At 46.5% G+C, this 17,708-nt stretch overlaps 2 protein-coding genes across 2 annotated transcripts in view; one reads left to right on the top strand and one right to left on the bottom strand.

Moving 5' to 3' along the window:
• Thsd1 (thrombospondin type 1 domain containing 1) overlaps window positions 1-8,882 on the top strand; it is a 31,155-nt gene extending 22,273 nt beyond the window's left edge. Inside the window, 2 exon segments of one of the 2 annotated variants that reach the window (NM_001108878.1) lie at window positions 1,825-1,983; window positions 5,954-8,882. In NM_001108878.1, the coding sequence (NP_001102348.1) occupies window positions 1,825-1,983; window positions 5,954-7,329 (1,535 nt within the window). In that variant the 3' untranslated portion in view covers window positions 7,330-8,882. 2 annotated transcript variants of the gene reach the window in all.
• Erich1 (glutamate-rich 1) overlaps window positions 1-17,708 on the bottom strand; it is a gene marked incomplete at its 5' end in the record, with an annotated part of 52,793,804 nt that overhangs the window by 5,805,980 nt on the left and 46,970,116 nt on the right.

The following is a 17,708-nucleotide window of genomic DNA, read 5'->3' as shown; positions in this document are numbered from 1 at the left end:
TGTGTGTGTGTGTGTGTGTGTGTGTGTGTGTGTGTGTGTGTGTGTAATTGCCTGGGACCCTTGTGTATGATCCTGAAAGTCTACCTTTCTCCTTCTACCTTTACCCCAGTTTGGGGCTGGAATTCAGGCTTCCAGGTTTCGAGACAAGTGCCTTTCTCCATCAAACCAACTTAGTGATCCATGTTCTCTGTTTCGTTTTTTTCTTTTCCTTTTTGAATGTTTTACTACTCAATCTTTTCTGAACATCTTGAATTTGTCCTCAAGTGTCTTTGATAATTTTGGATAGTTTTAAGACACATCTTTTCACGTGATCTTTCTCTCCTATTCTGCCACAGCCCTCCGGAATCCCACTTACACGAGTGAGCATCTGTTTGATGTCTTCTGGTTTTCCACAGTTGTTTGGGCTTCTCTCACTCGCTCACACCCCCCTCTCGTTATCTTAGTGCATCTTGGTGCGACGTGTAACAACAGAATGTCTGAGTCTGGTTCATTTATAAGGAGCTGGGGTTTGTTGCTAATTCAGGATGCTGGGAAGACCAAAGTCAAGGAGCCTGCATCCAGTGAGGACCTTCCATCTGTAACATCATCAGTGGGGTGACATCAGTGGGGTGACATCAGTGGGACAGCAGTAGAGGCGAAAGAGTGCACATCCCGAGTCCTCTGCAATGAAATTAATTAGCATCGTTCATGTTAGCAGGGCCCTTAGGACCTAAATACTTTCCATTAGGTCGAACCTCCCAACACGTGTGCACAGGGTGTGTTTAGGGTGTGTTTCAGACTCCTACCACGTGCTGTTGGGTACATACTACTTAGAGATATCTTTATGTTTCCACTGAGTTGTTCCCAGTTACCTGCATTCGTGTTTATTTTCTTTAAGTGCGCCAAATATACCGGGAGCTGGTGGGAGGCATCTTTCATCTTTATAACTGTGTTTTTGTGATTTTTAGCATTGCTGCTGGTCTCTTCAGCCTCCAGAGGCGGTACATTTTCATATGCGCGTATGTCTCTTGTTGGGCTACCGGAATCTCAGGGACGAGGCTGGTCTCTGTGATCTGTGGTAGTGCAAGGCCTTGAATTGTGTGGGCCTAGGACATTTTCAGCTCTCCCCCACTCCCCAAGTCAGGGAACTTCTTTCTTTCTGGTCTGTCAAAACAGTCGGCCTCAGCAGGCTCTCTCAGCGTGACAGTTTGCTCTGGTTGAGGCTGTTGTTCCTGGAGGAGATGGAAGGAAGGATCTGTAAGGCTAGATGTCTTTTTGTTACTGTGACTTAGTCCCTCTTCACACACACACACACACACACACACACACACACACACACACCATAAGGAGGCTTGCCTAGTCCTATGCTTGTCCCCAGTCTATGAGTGGGTACGATTCCCCCTTCTTATCTTGTCCCCAGGGGCTGTGTGTTCTCATCCTTCTCCCTCGGTGATGCAGTACATTTTAGATGTACTCATCGGATGAGCTTGTGTGGGCGGGTCCTGGACTCTGTCCTAGGCAAACAGTAGTTTGCAGCCCCTCTTTCCTTGCTGGCCTGGCTCTCCTTTCACTGTAGGCTGGTCCTTTGCTCCCCTCGACCTCAGCTCTCTGGTGGGTTGCAAGAATGCTTGGACTAGCTGAGATTTTTGTAGACTATAAGGCTCCTCTTTGTTTCGAGATGAAGACCAACATAGAGTTTTACATCAGTAAGAATCTATTTATTTATTTCTTTTAACTTCTAGCCTTTGGAAGCCAGAGCTTTGAGCCTCGCTGCTTCATTTGGGTGCTGTTAAATCCCGACTCTCGAATGAGCTAGCACTAAAAGCATGACTTATGTCCTTGCAGAAACTTGGGGACCATGGCAGCCGTGGAGCCCGTGTAGCACCACGTGCGGGGATGCTGTCCGAGAGCGTCGCCGCACGTGCGTCACTTCCTTCCCCTCCAGACCCAGCTGCTCTGGAAAGCCCTCAGAGACCTCTCCATGCTCCCTGGAGGAGTGTGCTGGTAGGTGTTCTTGGCCTCCTTTCCGGTCGCGCCTCGGAGCCTCTGTCAGCCAGGCCTGTCTGGGAACCACCAGTCTGTTCCGAGGAAGCTTGCTGCTCTTACTGTCGTGGCTTTGTCCTTAGCAGTGTCTAAGGCCTGGGGTAGTCGGGACAGTGACTTGCCAGTGAGAGGACAGGATTTCATATTGGAAGTGACATGGGAGTGTGTCTAAAGATTCAGACATATTAATACAGAAATCAGTGACAAAGGGTGTCTCGAGAGTCTGTTCTTTCCTAATCCGTGTGGAGTCCAAGGATAGAGCGTAGACTCTCAGGGCTGGCAGCAGGGCATTCCACCAGTTGAGCCATCTTGCTGGTATCAGATTTGTTTGTTTGTTTGTTTGGTGTGGGTGGGCAAGATCTCACTCTCTCGCTCTGTAGCTCTGATGGTCCTGAAGTTTTACCTTGCTCCAGCCCCGGAAATGCTCGACGTGCCATGCTAGTTGCTGTCATTTCTCCCCCTGCACCTCCCCTACCTGTCATCTCAGAGGTTGTACAAAGGGGGCGTTCGGACCATCAGTTGGCAAATCAAGACCGTTATCCCTCCCCCAACTCCCACCGCTCGCTCGGTGGCCTAAGCTTATGACCAGCTTTATCTGGAGGATGGGGTAGGGATTTTTTTTTTCCTTGCCATCTACAGGAACTCGACTTTTCTGCATCTTTCTAAGCATAATCGAGGTCTACCCGGATAGGTCGTCAGAGGGTATTTGATGTAAGCAGTTCATGGAGATGACGATCGATCGCTGGTCAGAGACAGGTCTGCTTTCCCTGTAGAGCTGGATGGTGCTTACTTAGTTACCGTGATGACGGCTCCTTGTTGTTCTTATACCAGCCACCCCCTGAGAAGCAGCTTGGTTGGTTGGCCGGCTTCTGCTGTGGCCCTGACTGTTAGATAAAGTTCCTCCCCCAAGGCCCGCCTTCTTACACACTCTCTTTCCAGATTCAAAGGCATCCTTAGGGGATTGGGATGGAGATGGGGATTGTCCTTTGGGGATTGGGAGGAGATAGATGTTTTCCTGTGATTGGATCCCAGAGAACCTTTGAGCCTAAGCCATAGGCGTCCAGCCGCCTTTCCCAGCATCCTCCTCACCTGTGCTCTTGGAAGGTCTTTCTTGTCACGCTGTCTTTCAGCCAGTGCTGTAGGCCCTGTCTCCCTTGTTTTAGAGTCTGACAGATGCTGTTCTCCACTCTGTCTTCTTCTTGCAACCCTAGCCTAGGCTCTTCTTTTCACAGCCAGTCAGCTGTCAGCCCATCTTCTTTAGTAAGTCCTGAACCCTTCAAAGGATCTGAACATGTAAAGATGTTTTCTTAACATTTAAGATGTTTGCATGTGCACGAACTTTTGAGTGCATGTAGGTGCCGTGGTATTTGTGTAGAGATCACAGGAAATTTTCAGGCATTCGTTCTTTCTCCTGTGTGGATTCTGGAAGTCAAACTCAGGGTGTCAGTGTCCGTGGCAAGTGCCCTGTAAATGTATCTTTTATCCACCAGATGTAATTGTCTTCTCAGAGGCTGACTGCCGAATAAGCTCACCCTTTCCAGTTCTTTCTGAACTCTGGCTGGCTGGTTCAACTCAGCTGTTCTGGCTCAAAACCCTTCTCCAGGCTTCTCAACCCAGCTTCTCTTGGCTTCTGAATGAATTGCTCTACTTGGCCTCAAACTAACTTTGGCAATCTGTTCTAATTTTGTGACCCCCTTCTCATTTTCTGGCATGTTCTGTCTTTACCTACAACCCATCTCTGTAAGATTGTCCAGGAAGCTGCTTCTCTCCTCCCCCTGTCTCCCTCTCCCCCTTCCTACACTTCTCTCCTACATTGCCTCTCTTTCCTGTTCTCCTGAGAGTTCCGTGGATCCTATCTCTGACTCATGCTGTCAGATCTTTCTCTGGCCCATCACTTTGTCTGCCCCTCAGTTAGACATTGCTTCCAAATATGGCTGCTTCCCTTCCTTCTACATTGACTACCTTGACTACATTGTTTGGGATTAAAGGTGTGTGCTAAGGGAGTCTCTATATCCCAGTCAGAGGGATTAAACGTGTGTCATGGCCAGAGGGATGACCCCTTGGAGAAGGCGTCTTAGTGAGCGCTTGTGGGTGAACCCACTCCTCCCAGGAGCACACCTGCCCCCCAGTCCCGGCTGCAAGTATGAGAAAGGGGCCAGCCGAGGTGCAGCAGCTGCTGTGCTCATGGCAGAGGAAGCTTTGTGGGGAGCTGAGGTTGGATATTGCAGAAGTGCAGGGGCAGAGACCTGCACAGCCACCAGTTTTCTCTGTCTTTGTTCAGATACACGAGGTGCATCAGCTGAGGATTCACATGCCTAGGTCGTTTACTCTTGACTCTTGCTTCAGACGAGGGTGGGAAGGGGTTTGTTTCATCTCACACGTTACAGTCTACCACCGAGGAAAACTAAGCAGAGATCTGGAGGAGGGAACCGAGGTGGAGAACACGGAGGAATGCTGATATATACTGGCTTGCTCTGGGCTCATGTTTAGCTATCTTTCTAATACAGACCAGGTCCATCTGCCCAAGGACGGTATTGTCCACAGTGGGCTGGGACCTTCTACATGGATTATTAACCAAGAAGATGCCCCCACAGGCATGCCCTAAGGAGTTGGGTGGGAGCAGTTCCTCAGTTGAGGCTTCTTCTTCTGGAGTATGTCAAGTTGGCAATCAGATCTTGCAGAGAGAGGTCTGAAGTACAGTTACCTTCTCCTGGCCTCAGAGGGCATCATCTCTTATGTGCATGTACACACACACACACACACACACACACATGCACATGCATTCATACATGCACTCATGTACACACACACGTACATACATACACATATGTGCACATGCATTCATACATGCACTCACGTGCACACACACATGAACACATACTACAAACAACACATGCAAGCAAACACACGTGCACACATACAGACACACAAATAAAAAAGACCCTGATATTAAAAAAAAATACAGACTTATCATATGTAACAGCTTTCAGCTGAAAGGGTTGCAGAGTCACTCTGGGCTGGAGAGGCTTCAGCTGAGGTGAGGAAGTCGGATGAGGCTCCCTCTGAAGGCAGATGGAGGAGTTTGTAATCAGGTGTGCTCTGGAGACAGCAGAAAAGCCTAAGAGAAACGCTGGGAGCTGTTGAGGTGGCAAAACACAGAGTACAACCATAGAGAAAAAGGGACGGGGGACTTAGTGGGCAGTGCCGGGGTGGGTGGGGTGCAGTGAGGTCGGGTGGCAATCCGAATCCGGTTTTCTAGGTGTTTGGGTGGCAATACAGGCTGAGACTCTGCGGGGGTTCTGTACCTTCACGAAACGCCTTGACTGTGGGACACATGTTGGAGTTGGGATATGAAGACAGCATCGCCATGTAGATGCTGGGAAGGGCAGTGACAGTTGAGGGGAGAAATCCCAGGATGCTTCCCTCTCGGGAAGATGGGCTCTGGATGTCAGGATGGGCCAGTTGATGTACTGTTCCGCTGATAGTCGTTATTTTCCTCGGCGAGCCTTGCTAATTACGAAAGGTTAGGTACTGCTGATTTGAATCTGGTTTTCAGTTTTATACCTAGATGTTCCCTTACGGGCCTCTCACAGATACACCTAAGTATAGGTAGCTGGTGTTCCCATCCTCAGAAATGGGGAGAGTCTTGGCACCAGCGACTGAGCACTCTCAGTGGAAACTGAGGTCTCTCGGTCATGGCTTCAGGGTAGCCCCCTTTCTGTGGTCCCGAGGTTTGCAGTTTTCTCTTTACTGCTCACCTTGTTTGCCTCCCGCGCTCAGCATGAGTCCAAGCGTCTGTTCTTTCCCTCGCTTTAATTGTTCCATCTGGGACAACTGATTAGACCCCAAAACCACACAGAGAAATCAACATAAGAGAATATATTTGTTTTAACCCGTTTTTTTCTCTCTCTCTCTCTCTCTCTTTTTCAAGTTTTCCGGCCACCAGACCCATCACCGGACCCGGAGAAGTACAACAACGTGGTGACCGTCACAGGGATATCCCTGTGCTTGTTCATCATCTTTGCCACCGTGCTCATCACCCTCTGGAGGAGATTCGGCAGAGCCCCCAAATGCAGCACCCCGGCCCGCCACAACTCCATCCATTCCCCCGGCTTCCGGAAGAACTCGGATGAGGAGAACATCTGCGAGCTGAGCGAGCCTCGCGGAAGCTTCTCGGATGCGGGGGACGGGCCCAGGGGAAGCCCAGGGGACACGGGCATCCCGTTGACTTACCGGTGCAGTGCGTCAGCGCCTCCTGAGGACGAGGCCTCGGGCAGTGAGAGCTTTCAGTCCAACGCTCAGAAGATCATCCCGCCCCTGTTTAGCTACCGCCTGGCCCAGCAGCAGCTGAAGGAGATGAAGAAGAAAGGGCTGACAGAGACCACCAAAGTGTACCACGTGTCTCAGAGCCCCCTGACAGACACGGTAGTGGATGCCACTGCCACCCCCGCCTTAGACCTGGAGTGCCCCGAAGAGGCAGCAGCAAGCAAGTTCCGGATCAAGTCTCCTTTTCTGGACCAGCCTGGGGCAGGTCCCGGGGAAAGGCCCCCCTCCAGGCTGGATGGCGTCCTGCCTCCGCCCAGCTGTGCGGTCAGCCCCAGCCAGACGCTGATCCGCAAGTCCCAGATGAGGTCGACTGGTGGGAGAGATGGCTCGTCGGAGCGGGGCCACTGCAGAAGTTCCCTCTTCCGGAGGACTGCTAGTTTTCACGAAACCAAGCAGGCTCGCCCTTTCAGGGAGAGGAGTTTGTCAGCCCTGACTCCCCGCCAGGCCCCCGCCTACAGTTCCAGGATGAGGACCTGGGAGCAGATGGAGGATAGGGGTCGGCCTCCCAGTCGAAGTGCTCACCTGCTTCCAGAGAGGCCGGAACACTTCCAAGGGGCGGCAGGTCGGGCCAGCAGTCCTTTGGGTCCACTCTCCAAATCCTACACTGTGGGGCATCCCAGGAGGAAACCCGACCCGGGGGATCGCCAGGCTGGGTTGGTGGCAGGAGCTGCTGCGGAGAAAATGGAGCCTCACCGAGCTCACAGGGGACCGTCCCCCAGTCACAGGAGTGCGTCAAGGAAGCAGACTTCCCCCGTTTTCCTCAAGGACAGCTACCAGAAAGTCAGTCAGCTTAGCCCTTCTCACTTCAGGAAAGATAAATGCCAGAGCTTCCCCATCCACCCTGAGTTCGCCTTCTACGACAACACCTCTTTCCGCCTCACCGAGGCTGAGCAGAGAATGCTGGACCTCCCGGGATACTTTGGCTCCAACGAAGAGGACGAAACCACTAGTACACTGAGCGTGGAGAAGTTAGTAATCTAGGCTAGGAAGCGGCAGGGCTCACCCAGGTCCTTCCCCCAGCTGGCAATATCCCTTGCTCGCTAGTGCTGTACAACCGTGGGTACAACCGTGGGAATTAGTCGGGGAGATGGGATTTATCCTGAACTTTCCTTTTGTTACCCCTTTTCTATTGGCTTATTACTACTAATAAAATTGAAAGAAGGCAAATGTATGATGCATTTTGAACGCTACACATGATGTTTCCAATTTAGGCATCTGGGAGATTTTCCCAAGGGGTAGGAGCCTCCCAGTGCCTGATGGGTATGCAGAACCATTATACAAGTGACCTTGCTTAGCATCTTGCTTTGTTTTGAAGCAGGAACCAAACAAAGGAGCCTAAATGTGGGGCTGCTTCTTTTGAAGTTTGTTACCAAGATTCCGAGTGGCCTAAGGACTAATCAGCATACACAGAAATAGCTACGTGTTCGTGGTGACCTCCAGCTACCACACCCATCCTGCCTTTAGATTGATTTCCTTCTTTTAGAGTTTTATCAGGACGTCGGGCAGCCGGGCAGGTTTCAGACAGGGGGAAATCAGAAATGTAAACATGGTAGTTCCAAAAGTTAATATTTGTTCAACTGTCACTTGTGACTTTTTGTTTTTTAAATTAAAATGTGCTTCCTTTGGAACTGTTTCAGCGATGACTGTCGGCTCTTCAGGAACAGGAGGGGTGGGTTGTCCAGAGCTGTGTGGCAACTCCTATGCATGGATGAAAGAAGAGCCAGGCGTGTTACTCCCCAGTCTCTTTATTTACCTCACCAGAAAGCTTTGTTCTCTACCCAAGTTCACAGGCCTGTGGGCCAGCCTTTGACACAGGGGCACATGATTGCTTGTCCCAGAGGTTTACCCAGCAGTGTCACTCTGAGACCAAAACAGCTTTGGAAAAGTGGAAATTCATGTGGGCTGAGACTTTTCCTGTCAAGTGATACTCACTAACAGTCTACCCAGCCCAGTGTTCTGGGGCTCTCACTAACAGCGAACCCCTGCCTCCAGGAAAAAAGATGCTTCCCCGCAGGCTTTAATGTGGGAGTTGTAAATTTCAGTGCACAGATTTTTGGTATCTTACCACTGTGTCTGCGTGTTCTAGTCCCAGTAGCTGCTATAGAATAGGGGCTCAATAAAGACACGGCAAGTGGCCAGCTAGCAAAATGCCTTAAAACCAGTTGTGGTTGAAGTAGAATGACTCTTCATAACACTTTACATTGCATATCATTATAAAGGAAATGCATTCGTGAGACATCATGAGGTTTCAGTTTATAGAGGCCTCACCTCACAAACATAAGTACTTTTTTTTTTTTTTTTTTTTTTTTTTTGCAGTCACCAGTTTGTGCATTTCCAGCCATCCTGAGAACAACCAATGATGCTTGGCCAGCGTTTTGCTGGTTCCGTGTTTCAGATTATCTTAGTGTATGTAACTTCACGAAGCTGGGTGAGCACGCCACATTTATATGTTTATTGTGTGTGTCCTGACCAGTAATGTGTCCGTGCTCACCTTGCTGAGAAGAAATGTTCTTTTTAAATACAGTTTTTAATCTAAAATTTTAAAATTAGCATGTACTTTAGAATTTTACACAAGTACTGGTAGGGGAATGTTCTACCATTGAACACACATGGTTCATCCTTCCCACTCCTCTCTAAATACTCCTCAAATTCATAGCTGTGTGTCTGTGTGACTGTGTGTGTGTGGCTTGTGAGTGTGACTGTGTGTGAGATCGTGTGTGTGACTGTGTATGTGTGACTGTGTGTGTGTCTATGTGATTGTGTGTGTGGTGACTGTGTGTGTATGACTGTGTGTCTGTGTGTGACTGTGCGTGTGTGACAGTGTATGTGACTGTGTGTGTCTGTGATTGTGTATGCGTGTGTGACTGTGTGTGTGTGACTGTGTGTGTGTCTATGTGATTGTGTGTGTGTGTGCACATGTGTGTGTGTGACTGTGTGTAGGACTGGCCGCTTGAGATTGAATTGAAACCTACACCTAGAGAAAAGATCTCCCTCTCTCAGCAGCTCTGGTTCCTAGAGCTCTTTCTCTAGAGTTGGGATCTCATGCAATTCTCCCTGGTGTGCGTGTTGTCACGTTGCCTAGTATTGTCACTGTACAGGTCTTTTTGGCCAACCGTATTGCTGAAATCTCATAGTTACAACTTCTTATTGGTTTTGTCACTTACCTCTCCTTACTCAGGATAAGCCCCAGCAAGCCTGCCCATCATCCACAAGGCAGCTTCTCGAGTGCATGACTGTCAGCTCTGACCGTGATCCTTCTAGAAACCTTTGAACTGGTGATCCAGCTGTAGATCCCCAAACATCGTTTTGTCCTCCCACAACAGTTCTATGTACGGTATAACACCCACACGCAGCTGACCACCAAAGCTGGAAACTCGCAAGAGTCACTTTGAACTTGGTTTCACCGCATCTGTGCAGCTGGAAACCATCAGGCTGTGCGGATGCCTCTGCTTTCTCGGCTCCGGGTGTACAGCATGCCATCTTCTTCCTTTACTAAATGTTATGTGAGAAATCTGTACAAAGAGTTATGGTCCCCTATTCATCTTCCCTGTTCCACCTCTTCCTAGATCCATTCCCTTCCCATCCAAGTTTGTGTCTTTTTCCCCCATCAAGGAAAATTGTCCCAATATACTTTAGTGTGTGGACTTCCACTGGAGTGTGATGGCGCTGTCATAGGTTCCACATTTAGAGAAAACCATTCCTTTCTGGGAAGCTAGAAATTGCTAACACTAGCTTTTCGGTTAGGGGGTGGAACTTTTTTTTTGTATTAATTTTTTTCTTTTTTTTATTATTATTAACTTGAGTATTTCTTATATACATTTCGAGTGTTATTCCCTTTCCCAGTTTCCAGGCAAACATCCCCCTAATCCCTTCCCCTCCCCTTCTTTATGGGTGTTCCCCTCCCCATCCTCCCCCCATTGCTACCCTCCCCCCAACAATCTAGTTCACTGGGGGTTCAGTCTTAGCAGGACCCAGGGCTTCCCCTTCCACTGGTGCTCTTACTAGGATATTCATTGCTACCTATGAGGTCAGAGTCCAGGGTCAGTCCATGTATAGTCTTTAGGTAGTGGCTTAGTCCCTGGAAGCTCTGGTTGCTTGGCATTGTTGTACATATGGGGTCTCAAGCCCCTTCAAGCTCTTCCAGTTCTTTCTCTGATTCCTTCAACGGGGGTCCTATTCTCAGTTCAGTGGTTTGCTGCTGGCATTCACCTCTGTATTTGCTGTATTCTGGGTGTGTCTCTCAGGAGCGATCTACATCCGGCTCCTGTCGGCCTGCACTTCTTTGCTTCATCTATCTTGTCTAATTGGGTGGCTGTATATGTGTGGGCCACATGTGGGGCAGGCTCTGAATGGGTGTTCCTTCTGTGTCTGTTTTAATCTTTGCCTCTCTATTCCCTGCCACGGGTATTCTTATTAGGGGTGGAACTTTGTGCCCCACTCTCTCCTCCGTGCTGGAATTTGGTCTGACTTTTCTTGCACACTGTCACACCTACTTTGTGCACTTTTTGTGCACACTGTCACACCTACTTTGAGTACACATGTATAGCTACCATGTCCTGAACATTCTGCACTTTTTTTCTTTTCAGTACCTTGGTAAGTTGTGGGTCCGTCTCTGTGTCGGCCATTGTTTACTGCAAACAAAAGCTTCCTTCATGAGAGTTGAGAGGTGCCTTGATCTGGGGTGTAATAATAGGACATGAGGAATTGGTTTAATACTATGTCCACTTTGCAGAATAATAGCAGGAGGTTCTCCTCTAGGGCCTAGGGCCTACCTAGCCATAAGCCTTTCACCCAGCACGATCCTTTTTATGATATTTCTAAAATGTCCCTGTTCTGTCTTTGCACTCATCTAATTCATTCTATCCCCGGAAGCCAGGATGTTCTTTATAGAAGGCAAACCTGATCGTTCCACTCGCCCCAAGGGATCCCCTTTCTTTGACTCCCAGTGGTAGAAATCACACAAACTCAGCGTGGGTCTTTCAGGACCAGGTGTATCTGCTTGACATAGCAACTCTTACACTTCATGGACCATTAACACCCTTCTTCATTCTGTAGGCTTCATACATGATGTTCTCAACATCTGGGGCCCTTCGTTGCTCTGTCCATCCGGTGAGCCGTCAAGTCTGCTCTGCTGCCACCCAACAGAGATAATTGCTTTGCCCCTGTCAGCCTTTGTGAGAGACTTTGAGCGCAAGGAGGTATAAAGGAAGTCTCGTCGTTTTAAAATTCCCACGTACTTTGAAAAAGCATCTAGAATAGAATTGTCATTCAATCTGAGGGAACTGTACATCACCTCATTTAACACGAGGATTGCTTTGGGTTTCAACCAGTGATGAAATCCAGTTGCAAGAGCTCTACCATTGAGCAGATATGACAGACGCAACCCAGAGGTGAAGCGCGTCCTTGGTGTGCTTGAGGTCCTGGGTTCGTTTCCTGCAGCCACTACCATCAAAAAACAAAACAAAATAAAACAAAAAACCAAAAAGCCCATAAACAAGAGCAAGATTAGGCTATTAGAAGCAGATGAACTGTGATTTTAGTTATAAGTAATGAGGGAAAAGATGTTTTACTTCTGGCAATTGTTAGGAGCAACTCTGTCCAGAGGATTAAGAGAACACTGAAAAGCTGGGAATTTGACTCAGTGGTAGAACATTCCCCTAGCTTGTGGAAGGACCTGGATTCAATCCTTAACATCACACAGGAAAGGAAATCGATGCCTGGACTTGCTATGTTTAAACCCTTTTAATAGGATAGGGGGATGAAGACCTGGAGAGATGGCTCAGCCGTTAAGCGTGTTCGCTGCTTTTACATAACACCAGAGTTCGGTTCCCAGCACCAACACGGCCAGCTCCCAACCAGCTGTAATTCCAGTTTCAGATGCCCTTTTCTCACTTCACACAGCACACACGCACGCATGCAGGCAAACGTTCATTCATATAAAATGAATAACTAGAAAAGAAATCTTAAATGGATGAGAAGCGGGAAACCATGCCTCAGCCGCCTTTGCGATTCTTTGTTATGATCAGAGTAGGTGCCTATAAATACCTGTTGGATGACTGTGGAAGAACTCCGACTGACGCCGTCAAATACAGCTTTAATGAGTTCCTGGGAGGAGGCAATCTTAAAGTTGCTACAGTGGCCAACTGCCAGGTGTGTGTGTGTGTGCGCGCGCCAACAGAGTTGCTGGATGGGGCAAACGTAAGTCTTGAATAAATGTCTAAGAATTTGGTAAGAAAGGCTTAGCAAAGACTTGCATAAAATAGCAAGTAAAATGGAGCAACTACCATTTAAGGTTAACTTCACTTAGCACACGCAGTTAGGAAAAAACAAAAAGCTAACTGTGGCCTGGGAACAGACTCCAACCCACACACTCATTCTGAACAACAACAAGAAACGTTCATTGGAATCCTCTTTATGATGAGGCTGTGCAAGCCAACTTTCCAAAGTTCACATAAGACTCTATTATCTTACTCCTCTCATTAACACAACTTTCCATCCTCTCGAAGCTTAAAGGCAGCAAAACCTAGGAGAGACTTTTAGATGCCAAAGTGGCCTAGAGGCAGGATTTAGTCTTGAAAACCGGCTGGACCAAGATTACTAAAGTCATGGATATCATTTTGTGTGTGTGTGGCTGTGTATGTTTGTAAGTGCGTGTGTGCATGTTTATGTGTATGTGTGTGTGTGTATGACTGTGTCTATGTAGTTGTGTATGTTTGTGTACATGTGTGGCTATGTGTGTGTGTGTGTGTATGTGTGTGTGTGTGTTTGTAAGTGCCCATGCATATATGAGCATGCATGTGTACGTGTGTATCTTTGTAAGTGTGCATGTGTGGCGTGTGTGTGTGTGTCTGTGACTGTGTATGTTTGTGTGTGTATATGTGTGTGTGGCTGTGTATACGTGTGTGTGTGTAGCTGTACATGTTTGTGTGTGTGTGAGTGTGTGTGTGTATGTTTGTAAGTATTGTGTGTCTGTGTCTGTGTGTATGATTGTGTCTGTGTGTATGATTGTGTCTATGTAGTTGTGTATGTTTGTGTACATGTGTGCTATGTATGTGTGTGTGTGTGGCTATGACTGTGTATGTTTGTGTGTGTATATGTGTGTGTGACTGTGTATGTTTGTAAGTGTGTGTGTGTGCATGTTTATGTGTGTGTGTGTGTGTGTTTGTAAGTATTGTGTGTCTGTGTGTATGTGTGTGTGTATGATTGTGTCTATGTAGTTGTGTATGTTTGTGTCCATATGTGGCTATGTATGTATGTGTGTGTGTAACTGTGTATGTTTATAAGTGTCTGTGCATGTATGTGCATGCATGTGTATATGTGTTGTAAGTGTATGTGTGTGACTGTGTATGTTTGTGTGTATATATGTGTGTGTGGCTGTGTATACTTGTGTGTGTGTAGCTGTACATGTTTGTGTGTGTGTGTGTGTGTGTGTGTGTGTATGTTTGTGTGTGTGTGTTTTTTCCACCTTATTTTTGAGGTTTCTCACTTGTCTGGGATTGCTAAGTAGGCTAGATTGGCTGACCAGCAAGTCCCAGGAGCCCTGTGTTTCTGCCACTCTAGCACTGGGATTATAAATTCTTATAAATCTGTTTTTTAGGTAGGTTCTTGGGAATTAACTCAGATCCTCATGATGGTGCAGTAAGTATTTTGTTAACTGAGCTCTTTCTCCTGCCCGGGATATTTAATTCATCATAAGTTAAGAATGGTGTCTATAACTGGAAGAGCTTGAAGGGGCTCGAGACCCCATATGTACAACAATGCCAAGCAACCAGAGCTTCCAGGGACTAAGCCACTACCTAAAGACTATACATGGACTGACCCTGGACTCTGACCTCATAGATAGCAATGAATATCCTAAGATAAGTAAGAGCACTAGTGGAAGGGGAAGCCCTGGGTCCTGCTAAGACTGAACCCCCAGTGAACTAGACTGTTGGGGGAAGGGCGGCAATGGGGGGGGTTGGGAGGGGAACACCCATAAGGAAGGGGAGGGGGGAGGGGGATGTTTGCCTGGAAACCGGGAAAGGGAATAACACTCAAAATGTAAATAAATACTCAAGTTAATAAAAAAAAAAAAAAAAGAATGGTGTCTATACGTGTGTGTCCTTATGTGCCCGTGTCTGTCTCTATCTGTCTCTCTCTCTGCCTCCCTCTCCCTCTCTCCTTCTCATCCTCCCTCCCTCCCTCATGTGTGTGTCCCTGTGTTAAGACAGAGAACCAAGAATGACCTTGACTTTCTGACTCTTCTGCCTCTGTCCTGAGTGCTGCAATTTCAGGCACGGGCCACCACACCGTGTGTATGTGGTGCTGGCCATTGACTCCAGGGCTTTGTGAACCCGTCTAGCCCTCTGCCCACTGATCTGCTTCACTATCCCTCACCACAAGGATTTTGTTCATTGCTACAGTCTGTGAGAGGTGAGTGTTTTCCAGAAGTATAGCTGCATATTTCCCTCCAACAGCTAGGAAGCATTTATAATGTGGATTTTCCAGTCCAGTCTCATGACACATAGGTATATGTGACCTATGGCATTTGCACGACTGTGGGAAATTCAGAGTAAGGAATTCTCAAGAGCACCTAACAATCACTATGCAGGAGTGAGATCATGCTTCTCCCCTCTCTCTGACATCGGTTCATGATGCAATGCATGACTGCCTAACGTACTTGGCTCCGAAAAGAGGGATAACAATTTCATGATCTTAAGCAATCCTGATCTGCCGTAAGATTGTACTAAATTAAAATAATTAGCACTTATTGACTGGCTACTATGTGTTGACATTATCCCAAGCCCTTATATGTATCAAATTAACTGACTTCTCAGATCAACTCTATGAGACATAATGCTCACTTTGTAGATGAAGAAGTAAAGCTAAATTACTTGTTTGTCTAACGCCACAGGTAGTCAGGGGAAAGCCAGGATTTGAGCCAGGTCATTTTAGCTCCAAAAGTCACATATTATACATAAATCATCTTGTAGCTATTTTCCTTTAGTTCAGTGAGGAAATGGTAAGTTAGGCATTAGCCTGCATCCAAGATGTAAGAAAGTAGTTCTGGTTAAAAAAGTCAGTGGTTTAATCTTTATTGGTATTTTTGACAATTGATACATTGTTACCATCCCGTCCCATGGCACACATGTACAATTTTAGAGAGAAAAGTCTGGAAGCATAAAGTATTTCCAAAGCCGATTAGGTGGAGATGGGCTTTGTGCAAGGACAACAAACAAGGACATGACCATGGAAAATCCAGTTCTCACCATGAGAGCCACAGCTCTCCGGGAAGCCGCCATGTTTCCACTCTACCTGCTGACTTGGTTTCAGTTTCCAAGTAAAACTTTTAGTTCAATCAAATCAGAAGAATGTCTCATATAGACCACATTGTGTCTATTTTGAGCCATTCATTATTAAATGGCTTACAGGAAGAGGACATTTGAAAAATGTGTGTGTTTCTATGTGCAGGTACATCGGCATGTGTGTGCATGAGGAAACTAGAGGTTGATATTGGATGTCCTCCTGGACTGCTCTCCATTAGACTCTAAAGACTCTATTCATTTATTTCGGAATTGTTCTTGCTTATTACTATTTTTTGCTAAGGTGTGTTTGTGTGTGCGTGTGTGTGTGTGTGTGTGTGTGTGTGTGTGATTAGAATATAATCACAACATTTCTGTCTTCTCCTCCCTTCACACCCTCTCATATACCCCCCCACTCTCCTTCAAATTCGTGGCCTCTTTTTTCACTAATTGTATTGTGTGAATATATATATATATATATATATATATATATTCCTAAATAAAATATATATATATTCCTAAATAAAACTTGTTTGGTCCATACAATGCTACCTGTATTTATATAACATGATTGAGAAACCATTAACCAAATTAATCAAAATTAACAAAAAGGATCCAAACTAATAAACTGAGACGTGAGAAGGGAGATAGAGTGGAAAATTCTGGCTTCTTTGGGAAGTTAGTTATGTCATGCGATGTTATGCTGGGGAAGATGGGTGAGAGGATCTAACACCGAAGCAGACACAACTGGGAGACTATTTGACAGTTGGTAGAGCCTCTTGGTTTCTGCAGGATCGAACTGCCAGTGCTGAGCTGTTGGTGTTTCGTTAGAGGTCTGGATTGCTGACAGTGAAGACTGGAATAGCCTAAAAAAAACTATTTCTAAACAGCTCCACAACCTCCCTTTCCTATTAACCTCTCTTTCCACTACCTCTGGTGGGTGGTGGGCTAGAAGGGAGGTTGAAGAATAACCTGTACTAAAGTAGGTTTTGAAAAAAATCTAAGCCAGCAGGAGATATCACAGCAGACACTGAGTGTCTCGGCTATTCCTGGTTGTCTACTTGTCTTTGTCTGGGATGAGCTCCTTGAGGCTGGAAGATGCAAGTTTCTGACCTGGATCTTGGCATGGAGATCTTGAGGCAGAGTGGCAATGAATCCCAGGAGATGAAAGCAAGGAGATCTCTGAATTCAAGGTCAGCCTGGGACAAAACAAGTCACAGATCCAGGTGTGGTACCTTTAATCTGGGATACACCTTCTGCTGGAGACCTGCATGAGGACATTGGAAGGGGAACATTTGCTCTTCTTCGCCTGCTTGCATTTACTCGCTAGCACATCTGTTGGAGTCTACTAGCCTTGTGGGACTGAGCAAGATCCTTGGACGTCCTATCCACAGCTGACCATTGTTGGACAACAGACTGTAAGTCATCACAACAAAATCCCTCACTATACAGAGACTATCACACGTTCTGTGACTCTAGAGAACACTGAGGAAATTCAGCGTATCATAAGAACATACTTTAAAAATCTATACTCCACCAAATGGAAGATATTAAAAAAATGGATGAACTCTAGAAATATCCGGCACACTAAAGTTAAATCAAGATGAAGTAAATAATTTAAACATATATGTAATATATGTTTAAGTATGTATAAGTAAATATATAATGAGATGGAAGCTGTAATTAAAATTTTACTGACCTAAAAAGGCCTTCTAGGTCTATATGGATTCAGCTCAGAAGTCTACTAAACCTTCTTAGAAGATCCAGTACTATCCCAAGGTGTTTTATAAACCAAGCAAGGAACAGTTCCAAATTCTTTTTATGAAGCCAATATTATACTTATGACAAAACTATATGAAGACTCAACAAAAAGAAAATTATAGGTCAATCTCTCCGGTGAACAAATATGCAAGCATTCCCGCTCAGATGCTTAATGAGAAAAGAGAGCATGAATGGTAAGAACCCAAAAGGGGGGGGGTACATGGGAGGGGATGGAGGGAATAGGGAAGAAAGAAATTACATGACTATACCATAAACACATCAAAAAGATCACCTCGAATATTCAAGTCATCTGCATTC

The sequence above is a fragment of the Rattus norvegicus genome, chromosome 16 (assembly GCF_021556685.1).
Source record: "Rattus norvegicus strain SHRSP/BbbUtx chromosome 16, alternate assembly SHRSP_T2T, whole genome shotgun sequence".
In the NCBI taxonomy this organism is placed as follows: domain Eukaryota; kingdom Metazoa; phylum Chordata; class Mammalia; order Rodentia; family Muridae; genus Rattus; species Rattus norvegicus.
Note: the sequence above shows the minus strand (reverse complement) of the source record. Positions and strands in the feature narration are given on the sequence as shown.